Source organism: Ambystoma mexicanum, chromosome 6q (genome assembly GCF_040938575.1).
Source record: "Ambystoma mexicanum isolate Mex_15411 chromosome 6q, UKY_AmexF1_1, whole genome shotgun sequence".
Classification (NCBI taxonomy): Eukaryota; Metazoa; Chordata; class Amphibia; order Caudata; family Ambystomatidae; genus Ambystoma; species Ambystoma mexicanum.
Genome location: NC_090937.1, coordinates 232893371 through 232918338, shown reverse-complemented (window position 1 = coordinate 232918338; position 24968 = coordinate 232893371). Strand labels below are relative to the sequence as shown.

The window sequence follows — 24968 nt, the reverse complement described above, 5'->3', positions numbered from 1 at the left end:
GAATTTTGTAAATGATGTATTAGTTGGCTCCCAAGTACAAGGCATTGCAATAGTCCAGTTTGGAGAGTATTAAGGTTTTGGCAATGATGATGATGCAGCTGGCTTGGGTAAGGAAAGCTCTACTTGCCCTAATGAGCTTGGACATGTAGGCTGTAGAGGAACCTAAGGAGTTCACTTGTTTCTTTAGTGTTAAGGCCGAGTCGAGGTGAAAGCCTAGTGTTATCACTGCTTTGGCAACTGTGATTATATTGCCATCAACATTAAATGCTGAATAGTTGGGGCTGAGTTATTTTTAGATTGGCAGCGGATCCGAAGAGCAGGATTCAGTTTTATCATTCAGGCATAGGCCATGTGTGGCCGGCCATCCATGCCTGAATGATGATATATTTTGTTTACCAAGGCCATATCGGTGTCGAAATTGCCCGAAAGGGGAACGAGGATCTGAGTGTCATCTGCGTAATTTGTGTAGGTGACACCCAGTCTATCCAATTTGTCAAATAAGGGCTTGGTAAAGATATTGTACAAGTTTGTCGAGACGCAAAAGCCTTGGGTTACACCGCAAACTATTTTGATAGGGTCTGCTGATGCCAATGTGGAGAAGACTCTTTGTACGGTTGTCCAAGAAAGATTGGATCCAGGCTATGGCCTCGTTTATAAAATGGGCAGCCGATGTGAGGTGTTCGCAGCGGACTGTATGATCCACCAGATCAGAGCGCCGACAGATCAAGGAGGAGTAGCATGGCAGTGTTTGCCTTGTCATTGAGCTTGTCAATCTGTACTTTGAGATCAATTAAGGCAGTCTCTGTGCCGTGCTACGGGCTAAATCCTGATTGGCAGGCACATAGGAGTTGGTTAGATTCAAGATGGTGCTGGATTTGTAGGTATGCTACTCTGTCTATTATCTTGAGAAGGAATGGAACTGTGGTGATGGGCCTGTAGTTAGTGGGAATAGCGGAGTCTAGAGTTTGCTTCTTGAGGAGAGGTGCGACCCAAGATTCAGATTTAGGTTGCTTAGGATTGTTAGAGGAGAAGGATGCATTAATCAGTTTGGTTATGAATGGGGCTAAGCTCCTTGCAGCATCCTTAATTAGCTGGGCTGGGCAGCTGTCACCCTTACAGTTGAACAGTTTGAGGGATGCGATAATCCTCGGTTTTCAGAATGGAGATTTTGGCAAATTTGAATGGGTCAGGGCCTGGTGGGTTCGTTGTCGTAGAGTTGATGGTGAGTGTTGTCTCATTGGGAGTTGGTCTTTTTTTTTAAGGAGATTTTGGTTTGGAGTGTTTTAATCTTATTTGTTAGAGCATTTTGGATGCTAGTGCACCATTGTTTGTCTTTGGCTATGTTGTCAGGTGAGGGTACGGGGGAATTCCAATTCCCTTAGGATAGCAAATAGTTCCCTGGTGTTGGAACTGGTGTTGCATTGCAGATTCTTTCATTAAAGATTTTATTTTTGTAAGTAGGATTTCTTTTTTGTATTTATTAGCTAAGAATTTAAGTTTCAGTTTATTTTCTTCAGATGGGGTGTGGTGCCATTTAGATTCCAGTTTCCTTTTTTGCATTCTTAATTCTTTTGAATGGGGGGTGAACCAGGCGTTTAGGTGTGCTTGTTGTTTACTTTTTTGAAGTTTTAGAGGAGCAATAGAATCTAGTACTTTCTTCATAGCATTGTTGTATCTTTCTACCAGGAGCTCAGGATGCAGGTTATTGGGTAGAGCATTGTTGGTAGGTAGTAGCCGTGGCAGGAGATTGTCTGGAGTTATATTTTTTTTGGGCTCTAGTGGGTAGGGGTGGTGCCATGATTTTGTCTTTGGTAATTTGTTTGAGAGTTAATGTGAAGTCGATAAGGTAGTGGTCTGTCCAATGTTGAGGGGTCATTTTGGTGATGGTGGTGTCACAGTTCAAGGTAGAGACCCAGTCCAGGGTCATTCCGTTGTTGTGGGTTCGGGTGAGAACTTTTTGGGTTAGTCCATGTTCAACTATCATAGTAGCATAGATTGGGCTGGTTTGTCATCAGGGTCATTGAATCCTAAATTCAAGTCGCCTAGTAATAGGATTTGTGAGGAATCTTTTGTGTTGTTGGCTAAGAGGCTAGATGGATCCACCTCGACGGTGCCAATGGAGCCAGGTGGTCTATAAATTAGGTAGATTGTTAAGGTGTGGCAGTTGGAGATGGGCAACTTGGCTATGAGGAGTTTGCATGATTTGAGGGGCAGTTGAGCTAGTAGTCTTAGAGCGAGGTTGGTTTTTGCTAGAACGGCCAAACCGCCTCCTCTGCTGTTAATTCGGTCCATTCTGATTGATAGTTTTCAGGAATGGCTAAAGAGTGCTGGACCTGCTGCTTCGTGCAGCCATGATTCAGTGATTGCCAGGAGGTCAAGGTTGTCAGAGGATAAGGTGTCCGCTATTTCAGTGGCGTGGGCCACTAAAGACCTGGCATTGATCAAAGCTCCAGATAATATGGTTACGTTAGGTGTGTTCTGGATTTTTATTGGAATGAGTTTAGGTTGAATGGTATTGTTACAGAGGATTGTTAGGTTCGCACATAACTTAGGGTACGGTGAGGTAGGTTTATTTTGGGAGTTAAGGGCCTTGTTGCTGTAACATATAGGCTCGTAAAGGCAGGGTAGTCTAGTTCGAAGTCTGTTGTTTCTGTCCATGGTGGGACAAGGTGCGTGTTTAGAGGAGGACATAATAAAGCAGTAATTGGTAAGGTAAGGCAGAATAAAAGGACCGCCTGAGTCTTAAGGTGCATCGTAGTAGGTGGGTGGGCATGGTGGGAGATGCAGTCTAGCTCAGCATAGGCAAGGGGCGTATGAGTGAGAGTAGGCTGATCCCATGTAGGCTGAGGTATGAGAGCAACTCGGTGGCTGGCAGTGGGCTATATCAAGTGGGCACACAGTAGCTAGCAATGGGCAATAGGCAATTCCAAGGGGCATGCAATACCTAACAGTAGGCTATTTCAGAGGGGCACACTGTGGCTGACAATGGCATTAGGCAATTTCAGAGGACACAGGAACAAGTGGCATGTGCAATTAGAGGCATGATGCAGAGCATTGATCAGACGTCTTCAAACTGTGGGGCGCGCCCCCCGAGGGTGGCACAACCGCATCCCAAGGGTGGCCCCAGAGCCCAACATGAAATGTAAAAAAAAAAAAAATAACACTTTCTTTTTCTTTTTTTTTATGATTGGAGGAAATGGGAAGGGGCAGCTCACATGTTCAGACTGGACCATAAAACGGTCCTAGGCACCAATTAAAAAATGGCCAGCAGTTGCAAATGGATATTCAGTCCTTTAGTCAGACTGTTTGAATAGTACCCAAAGGGGTGGTTTTTTGTTCAAATGTAAACAAATTGTGATATTTAAAGAAAATGCATTAAGCAACAATGGTCAAAACTACAAGCTACATAGTGGTAACTCCTCAAACTGACCCATATTGGCCAAAAAAAGTGGCCCATTTTGACTGGCCTACACTAGCATTTTGCATTTTTGGTACGGTCATCGCCCTATCGCCCTATTGCCCTATAGGCCAGTCCAAGCCTGGCGGCTCATCCATAATGGGTGAGGGGGCGTCCACCCACTGGCCTCATCCATTATGTAAGAGCCGAGGAGCCAGCCCAGTGAAACACTGAGCACTCCCTGAGCTGCTTTTTCCAGCTGAGGGAGTGCTCCTGGGTTGGCTGATCTGTCAAAGGGAAACACTGTTTGCCTTTGACAGTTCATTTCCCCAGCCGCACATGATCACTGAGCCATGCAACGCTGGGGGTGTTTTGCTTCGCCAGCCTTGCATAGCTCATTGGAAATGCTGGCTGGGGCACTGCATGTATGTATGTGCGAGGGGGTGCCCCTGCGCCTCCTCGCACATAGGGGCAGAGCAACCTGGAGCGGCGCATTTTAGCAACCACGCGCAGGCCCCTTCAGAAGCTACGTTTATGACGATTTATTTTTTATTTAAATGTGTATGCTTGTGTTATGGGACTGTGGTGGGAGCAGGATGGGCGGCAGCACTGGGATGGTGGTGGGAGTAGGGTGGGGAGAGCCCAAAGTCTGTACTGGGACTAGGGTGCGGTGATGGCACGCAAAAGTTCATAGCGATTTCTACATACTGTCCATCTGGCACTTTTGGGGGGGCCCGGCCTGCTCAAACTTTGCTCAGGATGGGCTCGGGCCAAAAAAGCTTGAAGACCACTGGCAAAGATATATGGGCGCAGCATGGCGGAGATGTTTTTAACTTTAGGCAATGTGCAGTTGATATTGAACACGTGTGCAGTGGATCAGCAAGCTCAGGCAAAGTACATAATACATAAGTACATAGACGTAACGCTATTTTGGAGGGAGGAACGTGAAACTGACTGCAATATTATGTGCAGAGTTAGTTATAGTGAGGTTTGACATCAGTTTTAAAGGTTGCAATGACGAGACAGTAGGATAGGATTTAGGTAATGGCTTGCAATAATTAGTTATGTTGCAGGGGAGATAGTACTTAAATCAGATAGGTACTTGAAATGGGGGCGTGCTCATAAATCGAGGTCTGGATGAATAAGTCGCTGCACGCCATCCAGTGGCGAACAGGTGCTAGCAGGGTCTTTTACTGGCATTCGATGGGCCGCTGGTTCCTTTCGCCTGCCGGCGGATGTTGTGGAGTTGCTTAGCAACGTGGGTGAAACTCGGCCTCGGTTTGGCGCTGTGATGCGCCCGACATTTTGTTTTTCACAAAATGAATTGATTTCAATCACTTATCAGCAGCTTGTCGTCCCCTTTGCATTTTATCTCGTAGAGCAGCGGAAAAGAAATAACTAACTTAAAAACATTTTTTTTTTTTCAATCATGGTATTGGTTGAGACTTCTAAAGCAAGGCTTCTTGCCACCAAGCTTGCTCGATGAAATTAACACTAAACCGCCATGCAACACTTTAGTGTGGAAACGTAAATGTTTTTAAACTCCTTAATAATCAAGAACGGTGTTCTCCTTGAAACGTTCTGTCTTCTTTGCTGCTGCTCACAGACCTTGGGTGCACAGATGTGCTGAGAAGATGGCCCTTTTGAAGCGGGAAGTGTGTGTAGCCTAGTCGGAGGGCCCCCATGGGCTATTTAAGAGGGGTGTGGCAGAGTGGCTTCAATTTCAAGGGGTTTTATTATAAAATTCTAGAAATCCCTATCCCTATACCTAAACTATGGGTTCTCCCTGCCTAACTGACTATCCAGGGCTCTTGTCAGTTGTCGTTGAGTCACAAAGGAATAACTGTCCTCGGTCCAAATCTAATCTGTCCGTACCACTGTTAAGAAACTAAGGCACAGGAGCAGGGAGTAATTCTCCTTCTCAGCAAAGTCACTTTAGTAGTAGTTGATTTGCACGTAGTTCTTAACTCCTTTCATTGGTCCATTCAGTTCAGAAATGGGATTCTTTAGCTTTTCTAACTCGTCCTTGACACCATGCTTTTCCCTTCTGAGATTCCATCTTTCGCTTTCCATATAACCTGTTTTTTTTTTTTTTTCCATACCACTTCATTAGCATTTATGGATAAAACAGTCAGCAATCCAAACTACCCCCGCCCTACCTGCTTTTGCCCATTTCTTGATTGATTCCCACAAGACCTCTCAGCCCATCTCTCCCCCTCCCTGTATATTACAATTACTATAGGTACTGTTCCCTATGAGTTCCCTCCGGACCCCCCTCCCACCCTACAATCCCCTCTTCTCTCACTTCCTTCTTTTCCCCTCTTCATGGTGGTTTTAAATCATTGGGTTTAGCCAAATCATTCAGCAGCTGGCCCCAGTCTGCCATCAGCCTATGTCCACCCTTGCCCCCTGATTTATTTCCAATTCCGCTGTGCCCCATCTCTCCACCTACCATAGCTTTATCGATGGGCCTTGTGGGTGTTTCTAGGCGATCACCATACGCCGCTAAGCTAATATAATAAAAATCGTGGCATTTTGTTAAGTGATTTGTTTGTTCCCTCCTGGTTGGATGCCCCATATGCACGATTTCGGGTCCTGCTCCAATTTAGTTCCCAATACCCAATAACGCATTCACTCCTTCAACCACCTTATCCCAGTAATTGGCGAATACTCCACAGTCCCACACCATGTGCTAGAGTCCCGATGGGCCCCTACTGCACCTTGGACACTTGTCACTCAGGGGCCTCTTCATTGCCCGCAGCCGAACTGGGGGCTACATATGTCCTATGCAGGATATTATAGTGGAGCAGTTGGACTCTAGCGTTCCATGACACCTTCTGAACTTGCTCCCAGATCTTTATCCATTCCCTCTGATATTTGACACCCCAGATCCGTTTCCCACTTCTCCTTTTACTTTCAGTTCCTCCCTCGGTTCCCCCTCCTGTAGGGCCTTATAAACTTGTGACGCCCCCACCCTTCCTTCCCGGCTTGTTCTAGTAGTACCTGTAACAGTGGACTCTACTCTAGTTCCAACGGTATCCCATCCCACAATTCTGCTAATCTCCGGACTACTGCCCCATGTGCTAGAAACAGTCTCTTTGATAAGCCAAAATGTACACACCATTCTGAGAACGTCAGTAGTCCCCCACCCCCCCCCCCCCCAACAGGTGGTCTACCACTAATCGCCCCTTCTCAAGAAGTTTGTTTCCCTACTCTCACTATCGCTTGCCTCAGCTCTGGGTCCACCCCCCAGGGTAAATTTCTCTCATAGGGCCCCCCAGGAACTTCAAACACAATTGTTACTTTGTCCCTCTTCGGGCTGCACAACAATGCAATCCCTTTCCGATTTAGGCGGGAGGCGTGCCACCAACCCTCTCTGGACCTCCCCAGCCGACTGCCCCCACTCCAGAGCCATTTGCAATTGAGCCGCTATAAAGTATTTTTCATAGTCTGGTAGACCTTGTCCCCCTTCCACCCTCGGTCTTCATAATGTAGCTAAGGAAACCCTCTTCCGCCCTGTATTCCATAATAGCCCCCACCCACCTTACCAGCCAACCTTAAAAAAAAAAAAACGAAATCTAAGCTATATATGGTATGTTAAAGTATAATAACGTGGGAGGATCACCATGCAGGCCCCAGCCATTTCCAACACTAGCTTCACTTTCATACCAGTGGGTTTGAAACGTGTCCATTTTTTTGCCACGTTTTCTGACCCAACTATCTTTTTTTTTAAATGCCAGTCTAGCTTTCTCTCTGCGTAGCTCCACGTTTTTCTTTGCTTGCTTCTTCAACCTGTAGCCTTTGCAAAGATCCTCGCTTTTAAATTGTGGTCTGAGGATGCCGCTTTCTATGTGACGTTGGATGTAGCAAATGTGGTGGTTTGTAGCGTCTGATGGCGATCTTTATTTGTGAGTGTGTACCTGGGAAGGGGCCTATTTTAACATGGCGGTGGGCTCCTTTGGGTAGGGACGTTTCATGCCCGTGTACACATTTCACCAATTGTTCTCGGGTCCTGTTACATAGTCGGTTTAGAACGATCGTTTTTTGAGCATCAATGTGCAGTGAGACATTTTTCGTAACTTAGTTGCGAACCTGAGTTTACAGGATGTGACGGCAATAACTGGGAATTCAAGTTTGCCCATAGGTGTGACATGGATATAGCATACCACATGAGGCTTGAAATGCAATTTAATAAAGCTAGGGTCTAGATTTCTTGCCAATTCTTAGCGCTTACCAAGTTTAAGATTGCTGAAACAGTTCTAATATATGGATATAGTGTCTGAATGATTGAATTTTATGTTTTTATATTTTAGGAGCTTAATGATTTGGCTCGTGATCCACCAGCACAGTGTTCTGCGGGTCCAGTTGGAGATGATAGTAAGTTAAATTTTTCATGTTTTTATTCCCAAATTGGTGACTGCTGAAGTACGACCTAAATAGATTTTTTTTCTTTCTTTCAGTGTTTCATTGGCAAGCAACGATAATGGGACCTGTAAGTAGTCAGTCATTTGACAGATTTGCTATAACATTTTATTTTATTGTAGCGTGTAATTATGAACATTTCACTCGACAAACTTGAATACATCGGACCTCCATATGGTTACAAGCTTTTGTTATACAGATTATGAAATATTATTTTCTTTAATTAGTTCTAAAACTAAACTTAAAATCGCATTATTAAAGCTTGTGCAAAATAAAACCCTCGAAAGCAAACTCGACCTTGCATGCTGCAAGATCTTAGCCCGGCATTAGTAACTTGCTTCCCCCAGTTCATGAATGAATTCCCTGTAGTGGGCGTGCAACAAATGTCCCATAGATGATGGCACATATACAAAACAATGTGTGAAAGAATTGTCATTTTAGATGGGGATTTTGTTTGCTGGACTAACTATTGGAGTAGCTCCAATTTGCAAAATTAAAGTGCTAGTCATAGAGAAACATAACGAAACGCTGCACCCTTCGCCAAACAACCCATTGCCCCATCTGCGATTTTCCCCCAGCCTGTGAGCACACACTTGTATAATTTTTTTTTTTTATATCCACATTGTTGGTTAGGTTTTTATTTTAAATATTCAAGGGCACGTGTGTGTAGTTTATGAGGTGAGATGTTGCCAAATTAGCACCATCGGTTTAGTTAGAAGTTTGAGAGAAGGCCTTTTGCTGCAGGTTTATTTTGGTGTTTTATGTAGCACAAACTTAAAGTGCACTTCAAACATGAGGTGGTGTAATGGAACATTGTGTTGTAATGGTTGAATGGATGCAAAGTGGATAGTGAGTGAAAAACACTAGAAATAACAAAAGTTGTACATATTGACAGAACATGTTTACAAATTTACGGTAAAACCAAGATAATCTGACATTTCCAGGAGTTGTACTTCTGAGCCAAGGATTAAAACCCAGATCTCAATGTTTCAAGAAGAGCAACTTTGTAGACTAGTCTGCGCCTCCATTTCAGCTAGCCAGAGGACCAGTGAAGTATGCTGAGAGAGATCTGGTATTTCATACAGGTTTCACTGGTCTGCTGTCGGATGTATAACAAATTCACAAACGGTGCTTACAGCGAGTGCCGAATTTGTTGCAGGGAAGCAATATACAATGCTGCTTTTACATCGACCCAAAAGAATCACTAGTTTTTCATCTTGAATTGCAGCATAACCTTCTGAGCATCTGCAAATATGCTAAGCGTTGCTATTAAAATCTAATTAATGCAGCTTTAGTAACATGTCAAACTTCATTGTCTTAAAAAAAAAAAGAAAACTTAAAATTTTGTCATTTCTTTTGTGTACCTTCAATACATATTCCTTTGCAAAGTGACTGTTATTTCTGGACCCCCACTAATGAATGTTATGAACTAATGCCGTTTTTCACAATTGACCAGCACAGACAGTTAACTTGCTTTAGGCTAGTGGTCCACACAAAATTTGCTGCGATTTGAAGGTGTTTCATGGGTGAACTACATTTCTAATGGATGGCGTCCTCCCACGGATTATGAATCTTTGATACAAGGATATCCTGCTTGTAGATTTGGATTTTTTTTTCGATAGACTCAACGCTGCACAGCCCCCTGTGCTATTTCCCTCTGATGTTTCCATTGCTGCGCACAGACATGATGTTGAAGATGGTATAAACAAGACAAAAAAGCACTGTGTCGGAAGCAAATCCATGCATGCAAGAAGGAAATTCAAAAGGCAAAGAGAAGGCACTATGATGACAGAATCACAGAGGCCACCACCAACAAAAAAGAAATATTTCACATCATTAAAGAAATGAGAAACCCACCAGGCTGTAACACCCCAACCCCCTCGGAGAATCTCTGCAATGACCTTGCAGACCACTACACAAAAAAAATATCAATGACATCCGACAAACCATCCAACAGAGCCCAATCAACGGCAACATACAACCAAACAAACCCATCTCAGAACCGCAGCACAAACTCAATAACTTTCCTGAAATATCAGCAGAGGCATTCGCAATGCTGCTAAAACACAGCAAGAAAGTGTGTTCACCGATGGATCCCTGTCCCCCGGACATCTACAAATCAATCCTCGCACAAGGAACGCCAGCAGAATACTACAGAAACCTTCTTAATCTATCACTAGCAACTTCAAATCAGCTTACATCAAACCACTTCTGAAAAACACATGCAGCGACGTAGATGACCTCCAACTACAGACCAATCTCTAACATCCCCTACCCGGCAAAACTCCTCAAAACCTACGTATACAAACTAACCCAAGGATACGTTGAAAATCACCACCTGCTAGACCAAGCTCACGTCGGTTTCAGACCCACAAGAGGTACAGAAACAGCACTACTATCCATCTGGGATGACCTAAAAACAAATGCAGACTCCAACACAACAGCCCTTATTCTGCTCGACCTCTCCGCAGCCTTTGACACAGTTAGCCATGACACCCTAACCAAAAGATTAGAAGACCTAGGCATAACGGACGCAGCAAAACGCTGGACTAAATCATTCCTAGCGGACCGAACAGAAACCGTTTGGATTAAACCCTTCAAATCCACCCCACGAGTTAACGACTGGAGTTCCACAAGGATCCTCACTATCGCCACTGTACTTCAACATCTCCCAAACCCCAGTTATCAGAATCTTCAAGAAATGCAACATAACATGCTACATCTACGCAGACAATACTCCAATCATCTACAAAATCAAAGACGCCCAAGCCGATCATTCAAACGTAACCTACTGTCTAAAAAGTCTTCAACTGGATGAATGCCAACAACCTGAAAATCAACCCAGGAAAAACAGAAATCGTATCCAAAGACCAAGAGAAGGAAACTGCCATCCTGTGGCCAACGGAAATGGGAACCGCACCATCACCGTCTAAGGTAGTAAAAAATCTGGGAGTCCTGATGAACAAAACCCTAACCTTAGAACCGCAAATAAATGCAACAGTCAAATGCTTCTTCCTCCTCCACACGGCAAGAAAAATACTACCTTTCCTCTCCTTCACACACAATGCTTACTATCGTCGCCCTCATGTCAAGAATTGACTATGCAAACAGCTTCTACCTTGGAATACCGTAATACCTAGTGAAGAAGCTACAACAGATCCAAAACACAGCAGCCAGACTACTCCTCAAACTATCCAGAAGAGACCACATCACCCCTGCCATAAAAACACTACACTGGCTCACAGTAAAACACTAATCACCTTCAAAACAATGTGGATAACATACAGGACAATCTGTGGACAAGGAGCAGAATTCCTACAAAAGAAAATAACAATCTACAAGCCGAGACCCCTCAGGTCAGCCAACGAAAACCGCCTGCAACTAAAACCTTACATCAAGAAAAAACGGAGGAACGGCCTTCTACCACTTAACTGCAAAAACCTGGAACAACATCCCAAAAGAAGTAAGGAACACCAAAGATCACCTTAAATTCAGAAAATTACTAAAAAACTGGCTTTTCAATACCAGAGACTAAAACAACAGTAAGACAAAATGACTAAATGGGAAAGGACATTGACAAGCTCCCAGAACCAACTGAGAAGCACTCAGGGCATCGGGAGGGGCGACGCCGGACAAAGTGGTTCACATGCAAGACCCATGGAGACGGAGGCAACCACCCCAGCCAATCCTTACCATCACCAATCGCCCGTTTAGCTACAACTAGGTACCACTGGGTTGTGGTACTGGCGAGATACCACCACACTGAGGTATGGACACTGGCAGGTGCACTAGCCATGTGGGTGGGGGTGAGGACCATGAAAGGCTGTTGACAACGGAGCGGGCGGAGGAGGCAGCGAGATGTTCAAGGGGCCTCGAAGGCAAAACGGGCATGTACCTTCAGAGGCACAGGGTGCCCAAGCACCCCAACGGGTGAGATTACACAAGCCCAACTGGTCAATTCAGGATAGAGATGCCAACTAACCAATACCACTAACAATTTCCTTCTCTGCATACACCTCAAACTCCAAACCAAACGCAACCACAAACGTCCAGCACAACAAACCGCACAAACTTCACTACACTGCAACAACAAAACAATAAACACATATAGACTTGCACATCAGTACACAACACCTACCGGCCGCATACACCCAGGCCCAGCCGACGGACCCACCGGGCTGAGGCTGCCAACAGCACATCACTGCACTCTTGCACCTTTCGAGCCTCCTCCCACTAACTCGCCTTCCCTCCCTCTTTCAGAGCCGCCAAAGCGCCAGGGGACCACTCCGATGCTGGTAGTGCGCGGTACAAATGTCCTTTTAACATTAACGTTAAACTGCGCTCATTTTGGCAGATGCATTTTTCCACATGCGCAGCATGCACTTGTAATGGTTCGGAATGGTTTTGTTTGGGTCAAAAGCTGATGACCGCTTAGAAGCTTTCAGCATCTAATGTAGCTGCAAAGTTATTGGGAGTGGCCATACGTCAGCCTCAAACCCTTCCCCGGCGTTGAGAGGGCAATCTGTACTCTTATACTCTCTTGGACAGAGAGGTAGGTCAGGTGACCGTAAGAGGTCAAATAAGATTTTCACGTACCCCTATAGGACCTAGAGGAAGAGCTGCTCAGGCAGCCACCTCTTCATTGCCCTCTGCCACTTCAAAACCTCTGAGCGCTTTGCTTTTTTAAATTATTATTATTATTTTTTTAACTTCAGATGCTTGGGCACTTCAGACAGTGGGCAAAGGGTACACTGTCCCATTTCTAAATAGACCCTCAAATTGTCCCCCGAGCCAGCAATCCCTTCGGGAGCTAGACCCTCTCCTTCTGCAGGAGATTCTTTCCCTGCTAGAGAAAGGTGCTGTGGAAAGGGTACCTGTAGTGGAGCAATACCAAGCCACATACTTTGTTTCCCAAGAAATACCGAGGACTGCAATCCATCATGGATTTAACATGATTGAGTTGCTCAGGAATGACTGATTCAAGATGGTCACTCTTTCGCAGATCCTTCAGCTCCAGGATTGGATCAAGTAATTCGATCTTCAGGATGCTTACTTTAATATGCCTATACATCCTAGGTGCAGAATGTACCTGAGGTTCGCCATTGGCAGTTCTCACTATCCTTGAGTTCTCCAGCATGGGGTCTGGCATGGATTCACATGCTCATGAATATTCCCCGTCGTCAGGCTGGGAATCCTCGGTAAAGAAAAAACCAGTATCAGTTTCGTTTCTGATCTGTCTTTCGTAGTAATAACCAATCACTGGTCTCTGCGTCATACTGACCACAGCCAATGACTGCCCTCTACCTAAGCACCGCCTCTGGCAGCCATCTTCAGATTTTTACCGCACGTTCATGTGTTGGGATCCTCGTGCTATTGCTCTCGAGCGTTAGTGCTATTTTTTCGCGCTTTTTACAAAAAACTTCGATTCTTTCGGTCAAAAGAGCCTCAAGCTCCACCGATTCTACATCCGATCAACGGGGACCCGTGTCGGATTCATCTGTGCCCCTCAAGGGTGAAGATTTCGTCGAGCTACACTTCGGAGGACTCCAAAAGCTTCTCAGGCCCGGTCTCGGAGATGGCCCAGGAGAAGGGAAGCTCGACGCCCGGAAAGCTGTTCAGGGTCTGCCCTGGATGCCAGCTGCAGAACGTCTTCAAGGAGGACGAACACTCTTTCTGCCTTTACTGCCTTCATGAGGACAAGACGCACGTGGAGAAGGACTGTGCGTTTTGCGGCAACATGTCGGAACGGACCATGAAGGACCGCCATCAACGTCTCGCCAACTGGCTGGAGGATAAGAGCCCGTCTGGCGAGAAGAAGAAGAAATCCGAGCGGTCTTCTAAGACCTTTGAGGGCGCCCCGGCGACGGGGGCCCAACATAAGGCCAAGCACCGCGAGTCCGCTGGCACCGGGAGCGCCGAACGGTCGGGCTCTACGGGCGCCAGGCAGGGCGCACCCTCCCCGGCACCATCAACCACGAGCCAACGCTCTGGGTCGGGTAAGAGGAAGGCCGAGCACCCGGCGAAGCTCCTGGAGAGGCCCCGGTCGAGCTCTAAGGCAGAGGAGGAGCGTGGCAGTGCCCCCTCCCTCAAGGATAAGGCGGTGAGCGCACCTAAGGTGGTGAAGGCCTTGATCCATCCGACCAAGCCCTCTATCGAAACGGTCGCGGCGGCCCTGGCTCAGCCTGTGGTGGCTGCACCAGTGGTGGCGACCTCAGGGCCCAGAATCTCCCTGCCTCCTCGGAGGGAGTCTTCCTTTGTGCCCATCGATAGGACCCCCGTGAAACCCCCCGTGGGGAAGAAGGGGGGGCAGGGCGTCGTAGAGTCGGCCTCAACCTCAGAAGAGGAGCTGATCGAGGTCTTAAGCCACGGCCTAGGCGTGGAAGAAGGCCAGCCCGTTGGAATGGACCCCGACGCAGGTGACGACGACGACATCGTCGAGGATACCGACGGGGCCCCTGCTCGCCCGTCGGATTCCCCTCTGCCAGCGCCGCAAGACAACTCGGCGGCCATTTTGTTGGCCATACAGTCCTTATGCTCCGAGATAAGGACGAGGCTACCGTTACCGACGGAGGAACCTCTCCCGTCGGGGGATCCAGAACCGGGACCTTCTGGTGTTCCCCCTACCAAGAAAAGAAGGATCCATCCACCACCTCCTTTTCAACCGTCGCGCCCCTTCCAGCCCTCCTCCCCGTCCACCCGAGGGGATGATACGGGGACTGACACGGCAGCGACGGGTACGGACGACGAGGCATACGACGAGGATTTTCCGTCGTCGCCTCCCACCAGGGCCTCTCCGCCCGACGAGATCGGATCTTTCCACTCCATGATCTCCAGGGCTTCCGAGCTTTTCCAACTCTGCCCTGAGGAGAAGAAAAAGGAAGGCTTCCTTTATCAGCGGCGCGAGGCCAAGAGGAAGACGGTCCTCGCAGTGCCTCTGTTGGACGACATTTGGGATGAGGGCCTTTCCCTCCTCAAGAACCCTTCCACGACGCCAGCTAGAAGAGACCGGTACGAGAAAAAGTACCGGGTCCCGGACACGGCCCCCCTATGCCTCCGGGCGCAGCCTACCCCGGACTCCGTCGTCTCCGCGGCAGCCAGGAAGAAAGCGGGGGGAGGGGGGGTGCGGCCTCCACATCGACTTCCCCGCCGGACGGCGAGGGAAAGAAATTGGATACTATGGGGCGTAGAGTCATCTCGTCGGCAGCGACGACGATTAAAGCGGCCAACGCCTTGGCTATCGTGGCCCGCTACGACAGGGAGCTCTGGTACAAGATGGCTCCCCTGCTGGATTTTCTGCCGGACGACAAGAGGGCGGAGGCCCTTGAGATCCTGCAGGAAGGTGAGGTGGCCTCGGACCACGCCATCACCGTGGCGACGGACATCGCCGACACTGGGTTCCGCCAGCTGGGCAACAGCGTTTGCCTTCGACGTCGTGGATGGCTCAAAGCTACGGACTTCCGGCAGGACGTCCAGACCAGAGTCCTGGACATGCCCTTCGACGGGAACAACCTGTTTGGGAAGACAGTGGACGATTCCCTTCAGGCCATCAAGGCGGATACGGAGACGGCCCGGGCCCTTGGAGTCCTGCAACGACGGACGCCCTTTCGGAGCGGCGGAGGCAAGGGCGCCTCCAAAGGTTCCGGCGGCGGTTTCGCTTCCTACCGTCAAGCGGCCCGCTCGTCGTCGCAAGAGGCCTACAGAGGACGAGGCAAGTCTAGCGGACCCCGCCGTCGTCGCCAAGGAGGTCATGGCGGCAAGGCCGCGTCCAAGCAGGATTGAACCGGCCGTGGGGTCGGGCCCCCACCGAAGCACCCCGGTGGGAGGCCGGCTGGCGGGCTTCGTCAGCGTGTGGGAGTCCATCTCCACCGACGGTTGGGTGCTGGACGCCCTGGCCTGGGGCCACGCGCTCGAGTTTCAAAGAAGGTGCCCGCGCGTCCCCCCCGTGGCCAGGAAAGAACTTCACGTCCCTCAACTTCTCCTGGAGGTAAAGGCGATGCTCAGAAAGGGCGCCATCGAACTCGTCCCAAAGAGGCTTCGGGGCTCCGGAGTCTACTCGAGATACTTCCTCGTGAAGAAGAAGACGGGAGGATGGCGCCCCATCCTAGACCTGCGACGTCTGAACAAGTTCATCAAGGCGCAGAAGTTCCGGATGGTCACCCTCCAGCACGTCCTGGGTCAGCTGGAGGAAGGAGACTTCCTATCGTCGTTGGATTTGGAGGATGCCTACTTCCACATTCCCATCCTAAAGGGGCACCGCAAATTCCTCAGATTCGTGGTCCAAGGGCGTCATTACCAGTTCAAAGCCCTTCCCTTCGGACTACGGTCGGCACCCAGGGTATTCACCAAGTGCCTCGCACCGGTGGCGGCGCAGCTGCGCCGCGAGGGGATTCACGTCTACCCCTACCTGGACGACTGGCTCATCCGCGCCAAGACGAGGGAGCTCGCCGTGGTCCACACGGCAAGGACCGTCCAACTCCTCACGGACCTGGGATTCTCCGTGAACTACGCCAAATCCCACCTGGTGCCCGCGCAAGTCGCACTGTTTCTGGGAGCGAGGCTCGACACAGTGTCCCTTCTGGCCTCCCCGTCGGAGGAGAGGACCAGGACCATCTTGGGCAAGGTGCAACGGATGTTGGTGGCCGACGCGGCCAAAGTGAGGTCCATCAAGTCCCTCCTCGGGATGATGTCTTCCTGCATCTACCTCATTCCCATGTGCAGGCTCCGGATGCGCCCGTTGCAAGAATTCCTGGATGCGCGCTGGATCCAGACGACGGGCAGCTTCGAGGAAAGGATCAAGCTCGACGAGAGTTTCCGACGAGCGATACGGTGGTGGGGCACCCGCGCGCATCTGACGGCGGGCATGGACTTGCAGACCCCAGCCCACCAGGAGACTGTGACCACGGATGCCTCCCTGGAAGGGTGGGGAGCGCACACCGAAAATCTGCACGCAAGGGGACTCTGGCTCCCGACGGAGAAGTCCCTACATATCAACGTCCTGGAGCTCCGTGCAGTGTTTTGGGCCCTCAGGTCCTTCCTTCCGTCCCTCAAGGGCAAGGTGGTGAGGATCTTCACCGACAACACCACCACCATGTTTTACATCAGGAAACAGGGCGGAACCAGGTCCCCGGCGCTGTCCAAGGAGGCGCAGGACCTGTGGCATTGGGCCGTCGCCCAAGGGATTTTTCTGGTGCCGTTTCATCTGGCAGGGATAAAAAACACCATCGCCGACTCACTCAGCAGGGAGCTGCGCTCGTGCCACGAGTGGGAGCTACGGCAGGATCTGGTGGATCGCCTCTTCCGACGGTGGGGCACACCCCAGATCGACCTGTTCGCGACGGCGACGAACACCAAGTGCCGGAGGTTCGCCAGCAGGTTTCCCCAGACGAGGAGCATGGGCGATGCTTTCTCGTTCCCCTGGGAGGGCCTGTTCCTCTACACGTTCCCTCCCTTGCCTCTGCTAATCCGGCTCATCAACCAGCTCAAGAGGTCACGGTGCAGGATGATCCTCATCGCACCTGCGTGGCCGAGGCAGATATGGTTCCCGGACCTTCTGGACTTGTCAGCGTCCCCGCCGATCAAGCTGCCGGCGGACGCGGATCTACTCTCCAGGGAAGGAGGCGCCATCCTCCACCACGACCCGAAGTCGCTGAACTTGCAGGCCTGGCTCCTGCAGCGCTAGAGTTTGGAGGATACGACATACCGGCCGATTGCAGAGAGGTTCTTGCAAAGGCCAGGGCGTCCTCGACTCTTAAATGCTACGGACACAAGTGGAAGAGGTTCTCTGTCTGGTGCCACGCACAGAAGATTAACCCTCTACGGATTACGGCTCCCCAAGTACTGCCGTACCTGCTGACGCTGGCCAAAGCTGGTCTGGCACACGCGTCCATCAAGATTCATCTTGCTGCGATCTCCCGATACACCAGAACCACGGGCCGGACGTCCTTGTGGTCTCATCGTCTGGTGAAAGAGTTCATGAAGGGACTGTTCAGATCGTTCCCGCCGGTGAAGGCTCCGGCCCCGGCGTGGGAGCTCAACGTGGTGCTGACCAAGCTCATGGGACCTCCGTTCGAGCCTCTGCACTCGGCCCCGTTGAAGTTTCTATCGTGGAAAACAGCTTTTCTTGTGGCCATCACCTCCGCACGACGAGTGGGAGAGATCCAGGCCCTTTCCTGCAAGGCCCCGTACTTGACTTTCCACGACACGAGGGTAGTGCTCAGGACGCACCCCTCCTTCATGCCCAAGGTACCGTCGGACTTCCATCTCAACGAACCCTTGGTGTTACCTGTGTTTTTCCCGTCGCCTTCGTCGCCGGCTGAGAGGACTTTGCACTCGCTGGATGTAGCTAGATCGCTGAAGTTCTACGTGGACCGCACGAAGGGTTTTCGGAAGACGTCACAACTCTTTGTGAACTTTGGACCTGTCAATCAGGGGAAGGCTCTCTCGAAGGCTTCCATCTCCAGATGGCTCTCCGGCTGTATCATGTGCTGTCACCGGTTGGCAAACCGACACCTGCCTGGCCGTCCGAGAGCCCATTCCACCAGAGCGATCGCAGCTACCACGGCGTTCCTATCTGGTGTGCCCCTGCTGGACATATGCAGGGCTGCTACGTGGAGGTCGACGCACACCTTCACGAAATTCTACTGCGTCGACCGGGATTCCAGGGAGGAGTCCAGGGTCGGCCAAGCAGTGCTGCGCAACCTGTTCGCCTGAGGTGAGCCTGGTGAGGAGGTAAGATGCTTAATGTTGAGTTTATGTGATGCTTAATGTTGAGCCTTTGCCACCTCCCGTGGTTGTGCATGTGTGTACTGCTATGTATTCTTTATTCATGAGCATGTGAATCCATGCCAGACCCCATGCTGGAGAAGGAACAAGTTACTTACCTGTAACTGTTGTTCTCCAGCATGGGTCTGGCATGGATTCACATGCGAACCCTCCCGCCTACCCCTCTGCGGCTCTTCACTTGGTCATACTGCCACTTCACGTGCTTCCAAATCTGAAGATGGCTGCCAGAGGCGGTGCTTAGGTAGAGGGCAGTCATTGGCTGTGGTCAGTATGACGCAGAGACCAGTGATTGGTTATTACTACGAAAGACAGATCAGAAACGAAACTGATACTGGTTTTTTCTTTACCGAGGATTCCCAGCCTGACGACTGGGAATATTCATGAGCATGTGAATCCATGCCAGACCCATGCTGGAGAACAACAGTTACAGGTAAGTAACTTGTTCCTTATGCCTTCACCAAGGTGATGGCACTGAATCTCAGGAGGGAAGGGATTCACATATTTCCATAACTAGATGATTGGCTGATGAGTGCTCATTTTCCAGAACAGTCTCTGGTACAGCCCAACAGCCCTGCCAACAGAGTTGAGAGCTAAACCTATTTTGCAGATGGTTTTAAGATTTCAGAACGTCTAACATGTACCAGCAATTAACTTTGAGGTTGCTGGGCCTCATGGCATCCTGCATTTTCCTGGTGCCAGAAACCTGCCTGAGGATGAGATCCCTCCTATCCCAATGGTCACAATTCTGATAGGATGCCAGACCATCAAGTCCAGAACAAAGTTGCACAGGATCTCCTGTGGTGGGCCTGCAAGGAGAATGTGATTATAGGGGAACATTTTGGCAAACCTGGCCAGAGCTACAGTAGTCACAGATTCTTCGCTCATGGGATCAGGAGCTGACACAAGAATGTTATCCCCATTAGAATCCAGACAACACATAAACCTCTTAGAGCTGAGGACAATCGGAATGCTGCTGATGGCCCTTTGCCTTCCATACGGGTGGAAAACATCCTGTTAATGAACACTGGCCATACATTACCTCAAGAGAGGAGGTGTAGAGTTACTGCCACTGTGCAGGGAGGCAATGCAGCTCTGGTTTGGGGTACTGCGAAACATCAGCCGTTCACCTAGCCGGAGAAGAGAACACTATGGCAGACACTCTGAGCAGGCAGTCTCTCACGAGTATGAGTTAGCGCAGGAAGTCCTTCTAGAGATTTTCTTCTTTGGGTGAACCCCTCAAGGGGAGCTGTTTGTGTCGGTTATCAACTGGAAATGCGACCTGTTCTGTTCCACAGAATTTCCTCTGAGCAGAGCTCTGGGGGATGCGTTTGTAGCAGACTGAGATTTTCCACTCCTTTTTGTGTTCTTAGGATTCTTCATGATCCTGATTGGGCTAGGAGGACATGGTACCCGGACCATCTAGACGTGTGTACCTGCCAATTCGGTCTTCCCAAGAGTGTACCTACTCTCACAAGAGGGAGGCTGTCTTCGCCCAGAAATCGGAACCCATCACCACCAGTCTTAGCCCCATCATCTGGAAATTGGATGTCTTGGTGTGTGCCGCAGCCCACTACGGTCCTACCTGTGCTTCGATTACCAATCTCTGGCAGGCTTCCTCCCAGTGCGCTATGCACTCCCCACCCTGCCGCAACCAGCAAAGGCACCAGGTCAGCCTGACTATCTCACAAAGGGCCTCGTTCGTCGAGATTGGCAACAGTAAACTGCCATGCTCTCCATGAAGCAGCTACCATGCCTCCCCTTGCCTTTTGCTCAACGGACCCCCCCACCTGTGACTCATCTGCCAATGTGCCGTGCTGAGGCCTGAATTGCCTTTGTCACCTCTGAGCCCGCACCGCAACAAAATCAACCCCTGAAGGGGTGTGCCCCTCCACCCACCCACAAACTCCCCCTGGCATCCTAACATCTTGTGTCACTGTACCCAAGCCCAAAGCCAACCGTAAATACCTACGCTTCCTTGCACTTCACTAACTACCATAACTCGTACAGAGCCAAGCAGCCCCTCACCACCCACTGCACTTTTATGCAGTTATTAATGGCATGTCCATCGTTGTCCATGCACTCAACATCTACAACCTTAACTGCCAACAACATGGACAGCCTGGCCATCACCGAGACCTGGCTCAACACATGCGCTGGCCTGGCCATATCCATCGCAGTCCCCTCTGGCTACGCCATATTTGGAGAAGACCGGGTCTCCAACAAGGGTGGTGGTGTCCCCTTATCTACAAGGACTCTATCCCACTTTGGCTGACTGCCTCTACCCTGCATTGATTCCATCTGCACCAAACTGAACTACTCCATCTCGCTCCGCCTTATCTACCGAACCCGGGGTCGCCATGCAACCTTCCAAGATGACCTTATCCAAGTCATCGCTGCCAACCTCAAACCTACCACTCCGCTTATCCTAGGAGACTTTAACCTGGGCTTCAATAACGGGCTAGCTATCAATGCCTCAGCCCTTACCGAAGCTACCTCTGCTCTTGGCTGCACCCAACAGATCCTCAAGCCCACACATTTGCTGCACCCTAGATTCCATGCTCTCCAATGTGTCGTACCCCTGGACCGACCACCATTGCATACCCATTCAAAATAAACATACCAGTAGCCCCATCCTCTTAACCCCTACATTAGCATGTCACTCCTGCAATCTAGCCAGGGATGGTATTTTCCTGCTGCTCGCCATGATATTGACGCACTGTTGTAGCACTACAGTTCTGTGCTATCCAACGCAGTTGACTCACCCACCACAGCCAACCAAGCCCTCTTCTAGACTGTTTCCTCATGTATAAATCCATCCACGCAAACAATATCCGGATAGTGGGGGCCTCCTCGAGTTCCCAGGAACTATTCACCATTCTTCGCAAACTAGAATCTCCCATCACACCTCCTTTGACTGTCTCAAAAATAACACCTGGTGTAGCAATATCCAAGATGCCCTCAATGGCAAAATTACACCACTACAGTGAGTTGAAGCCAAATCAGGTACCCTGCCCAACAGCTTGCCACACAACACCCTGAAGATCTCATCCACCTATACACATCTTCAAACCCATCTCTGAGCCCGACCTTGCCACCATCATGAAGGGACTCGACCCTATGCGTTGAAAAGGCAACATCTGCCCAGTCACCTTGGCTAAACAATGTATAGAACCACTTCTTCCACAAATACCACTATCGTCAATGCCTCCTTCACCGCAGGCCCCCCCCCCTCCCTTAGAGTCCTGGATTACCCCTCACTTAAACCTTCATTCGACCCTTCCATATATGAACTACCAGCCTATCACTTCCAGCCCATTCCTCCTTGAGTGTTGCTTACATCCAAATCAAAGATTCCTGGAAGCGCAGTGCATCCTCAGCCCCCGGTAGTCTGGTTTCTTCTCCAGACACGGAACAGAAACAGCCCTCCTTGACCTAAAGAATCAACATGATAGCGCCAACGATTCAGAAAGCTGCAACTTTCTTGCTGCAACTTGACCTATCAGCGGCGTTCAACCTTGTTGATCAGAAGTCTCTATACCGTCATCTAACCTTGGTAGAGTGCACTGCCAGCTGGATTTCCTCCTTCCTAGATAACCGAACATCTAGAGTCTTCGTAGTGAAGCTGCTGCTCCTACCCCCCCACCCCTTAAATCCCAATGCTTGTGGGGTCCTGCCAGGATCATGTGTTCCCCTACCCTCTAATATATACACACAACTGCGTTTTGATCACCTCGATTCACTCAGTATCTCCTTTACAAAGTATGCAGGCACGCAAATTCTCCCCCCACACCCCCTTCACCAACATGTGGTTTCCATGTGTTAATATCCCTGCAAAAATATTGCCATACAAGAATATCCCTGCAACCCCCCGGTCCCCTTAACCTCATACATTATCCCCGCTAATATCACCTACAGCCTTACCCCACACCCATCTATATGGCGATATTATTGGTGGGAGACTATCACCTGATACAAAAAGGTGTCCATGCACAGGACTGCACCAATGTGAATATGGTTATTCGAAATGATCCAAACCTAGATGGCCCAACACATTCTCTGCCTGAAGAAAACAGCTCCTTCTAGTTGGCACGCCAGTTCGCCTTGTTTAGCTTAAACCTGTGTACTGCTTCTTCATTATCAATGGCCAAAAGATCCTGGTCTTTTTTTTTTCAGTGATCAGCTACGCTCAGCATGTCTCGCCAAACTAACCATCACTTCCACAGCTGCCTACGCTACGTAAATCGTACGTCCGTGCAAACTATTCCTCTCCACTGACAATCTCCCCACTGGTCCGTGCCCTTGTCTGATCCAAATTGGACTACTGTAATGCCCTGCTCTGCGGCCCCTCTGGGGGGGGGGGGGGGAGACTGAATAGGCTCCAAGTTCTCCAAAATAATGCTCTTTGTGCAGCGCTGGACTGGAGTAAGTTTGACCATATATATAATCAAAGCCAGGAGAACTGTCTGACCCCCCCCCCCCCCTGTCCAGGAAATAATCCTATACAAAACCCTATTACTTGCCCACCGCTGCGTGTCTGATGCCCCTTCCTAACTAGCCCAGATACTCAAAAAAAACATGCTTGCCAGACTGCTCGGTTCCTCCCACAGTCACTGCCTCCTAGTCCCAGGATTCAGGTGCAAGAGAGCCGGGGTGGCAGTGGGTTACGTTTGTGGGTGATGGCAGCCAAACTCTGGAACAACCTTCCACTTCATTTACGATCCAAACCATTTTACCAGTGGCTCAGGGAAATGCTCAAGACACACCTGTTCAATTAGGGTTCGAAATGGAAGTGAGTTGTGAGCTATTTAGCTCGTGGTTATAGCCCAGGAGAGCCTGTCTGGCTTGAAACAAACAGCGACCATGAGCTTCATTTGGCTCCACAGACCAACTGGTGACATAAAAATGTATCCACATGACATTATCCCTGTGCGTTTAGGAATGTGCATGAGCACTGGGATCTATCCAGTAGACATTTAAAGGCTAATGGGTGATATTTAATCGACAAATAGTTTGCTTCTAATGTGGGAGTGAAATTTGCAGTGCGCTATAGAAGAGCTCCTGGCTATGCCTGATGCCCAGGAGCTGCTTTTAGCTCCTGCTAATGAAATCCTTATTTCGATCCCTGGTTCAATTAACCTTGGACATTGTAGGCACTTAAGTTTTTTTTTTTAATCATGTTTGTAACCAGCGCCTAGAGGACAAGGGCTTTGCTTGCTTATACAAATGTCGAATAAATGGAACCCTGAACCTTTATGCCTGGTTTCTGAGTGGTTAAGATGCCAAGATTGAGACCTCGCGAAGATGTGATGGATGTGTTTTGGCCAGAAGACCAGCAACAAAAGCACTATGCCGCTACAGTTGGAACAAGTTTTGCAGCTGGTTTAGAGCTGCTATTAATCCTTTCACTTGAAATGGTGTTCTTGTTTTGCTGCACGCGACTACAGTCAAGGGTCCAAATACTCATTATGATTCAGTCCCTCGAGGGACTGACCAATATTTTCCCATCAGTCCCTTTCATAGGCCCTTCTTGGAATCTCAATTTGGTACTAAACGTTTGGATGGGTGCTCCATTTGAAACTCTCAATTCCTGTCGACTCAGGTTATTAATCTTCAAAACAATATTTCTAGTAGCCATTATTTCTACTTGCAGAGTGAGCTAGCGAGCTACAAGCTCTCATGTAAATCTCCAGTCACTATATTTTTCAGGGAAAGGGTAGTTTGAGGGTTATGTCCCTCCTTCCCTCCCAAGCTGTCGTCCGAATTCCAACTGACACAAATTATCTTGCCAACATTTTATCCACCTTCATCCTTCCAAGGATGAAGCGTGAATACAAGCTAGACCCTACAAGGGCTCCAAGTTTTCACAGTTCCAGATTGGCAAATGTCAGGCAAGCTGATCAACCCTTTTTGGTTTTACTTGACAGACTAGGACTCGGCCATGACTAAAACTTTATCACACTGACTCATTCTGTGTATTTCAGAATGTTATTCTCTAGCCGGGAAAGATGTCCCTGAAACATTAAGGGCACATTTCACTAGAGTATTGGCAACCCCTTTAGCTCTGCAAAGAGGTGTACCGGTGCAGGACATCTGCAATGCTACAACTTGGTCTTCCATTGACACTTTTTCGAAACATTACTGTCTGGACACCTTGTCTGGTGGGGACACTAGGTTTGGGAAAACTGTGGTGCATAATATGAGGACAATCCACTGATCCCACCTCCTATGAAACTGCTTTGTGAGTTTACCAAAGATGAGGAATCCGTGGGAGGACACAATCCATAAGAACAACAAATAACTTGCCACTGTTATTTCCACTGGTTGCATCTCCCACTGATTAATAATCGCCCTCCAGCTAACTCCTTTG

At 49.2% G+C, this 24968-nt stretch overlaps 1 protein-coding gene across 1 annotated transcript in view; it reads left to right on the top strand.

The window, feature by feature from the left end:
- UBE2D3 (ubiquitin conjugating enzyme E2 D3) overlaps nt 1-24968 on the top strand; it is a 269547-nt gene that overhangs the window by 92072 nt on the left and 152507 nt on the right. Inside the window, exons 2-3 of the mRNA XM_069630692.1 lie at nt 7711-7774; nt 7858-7889. Coding sequence (XP_069486793.1) covers nt 7711-7774; nt 7858-7889 — 96 coding nt within the window. The remainder of the gene's footprint in view (nt 1-7710; nt 7775-7857; nt 7890-24968) is intronic.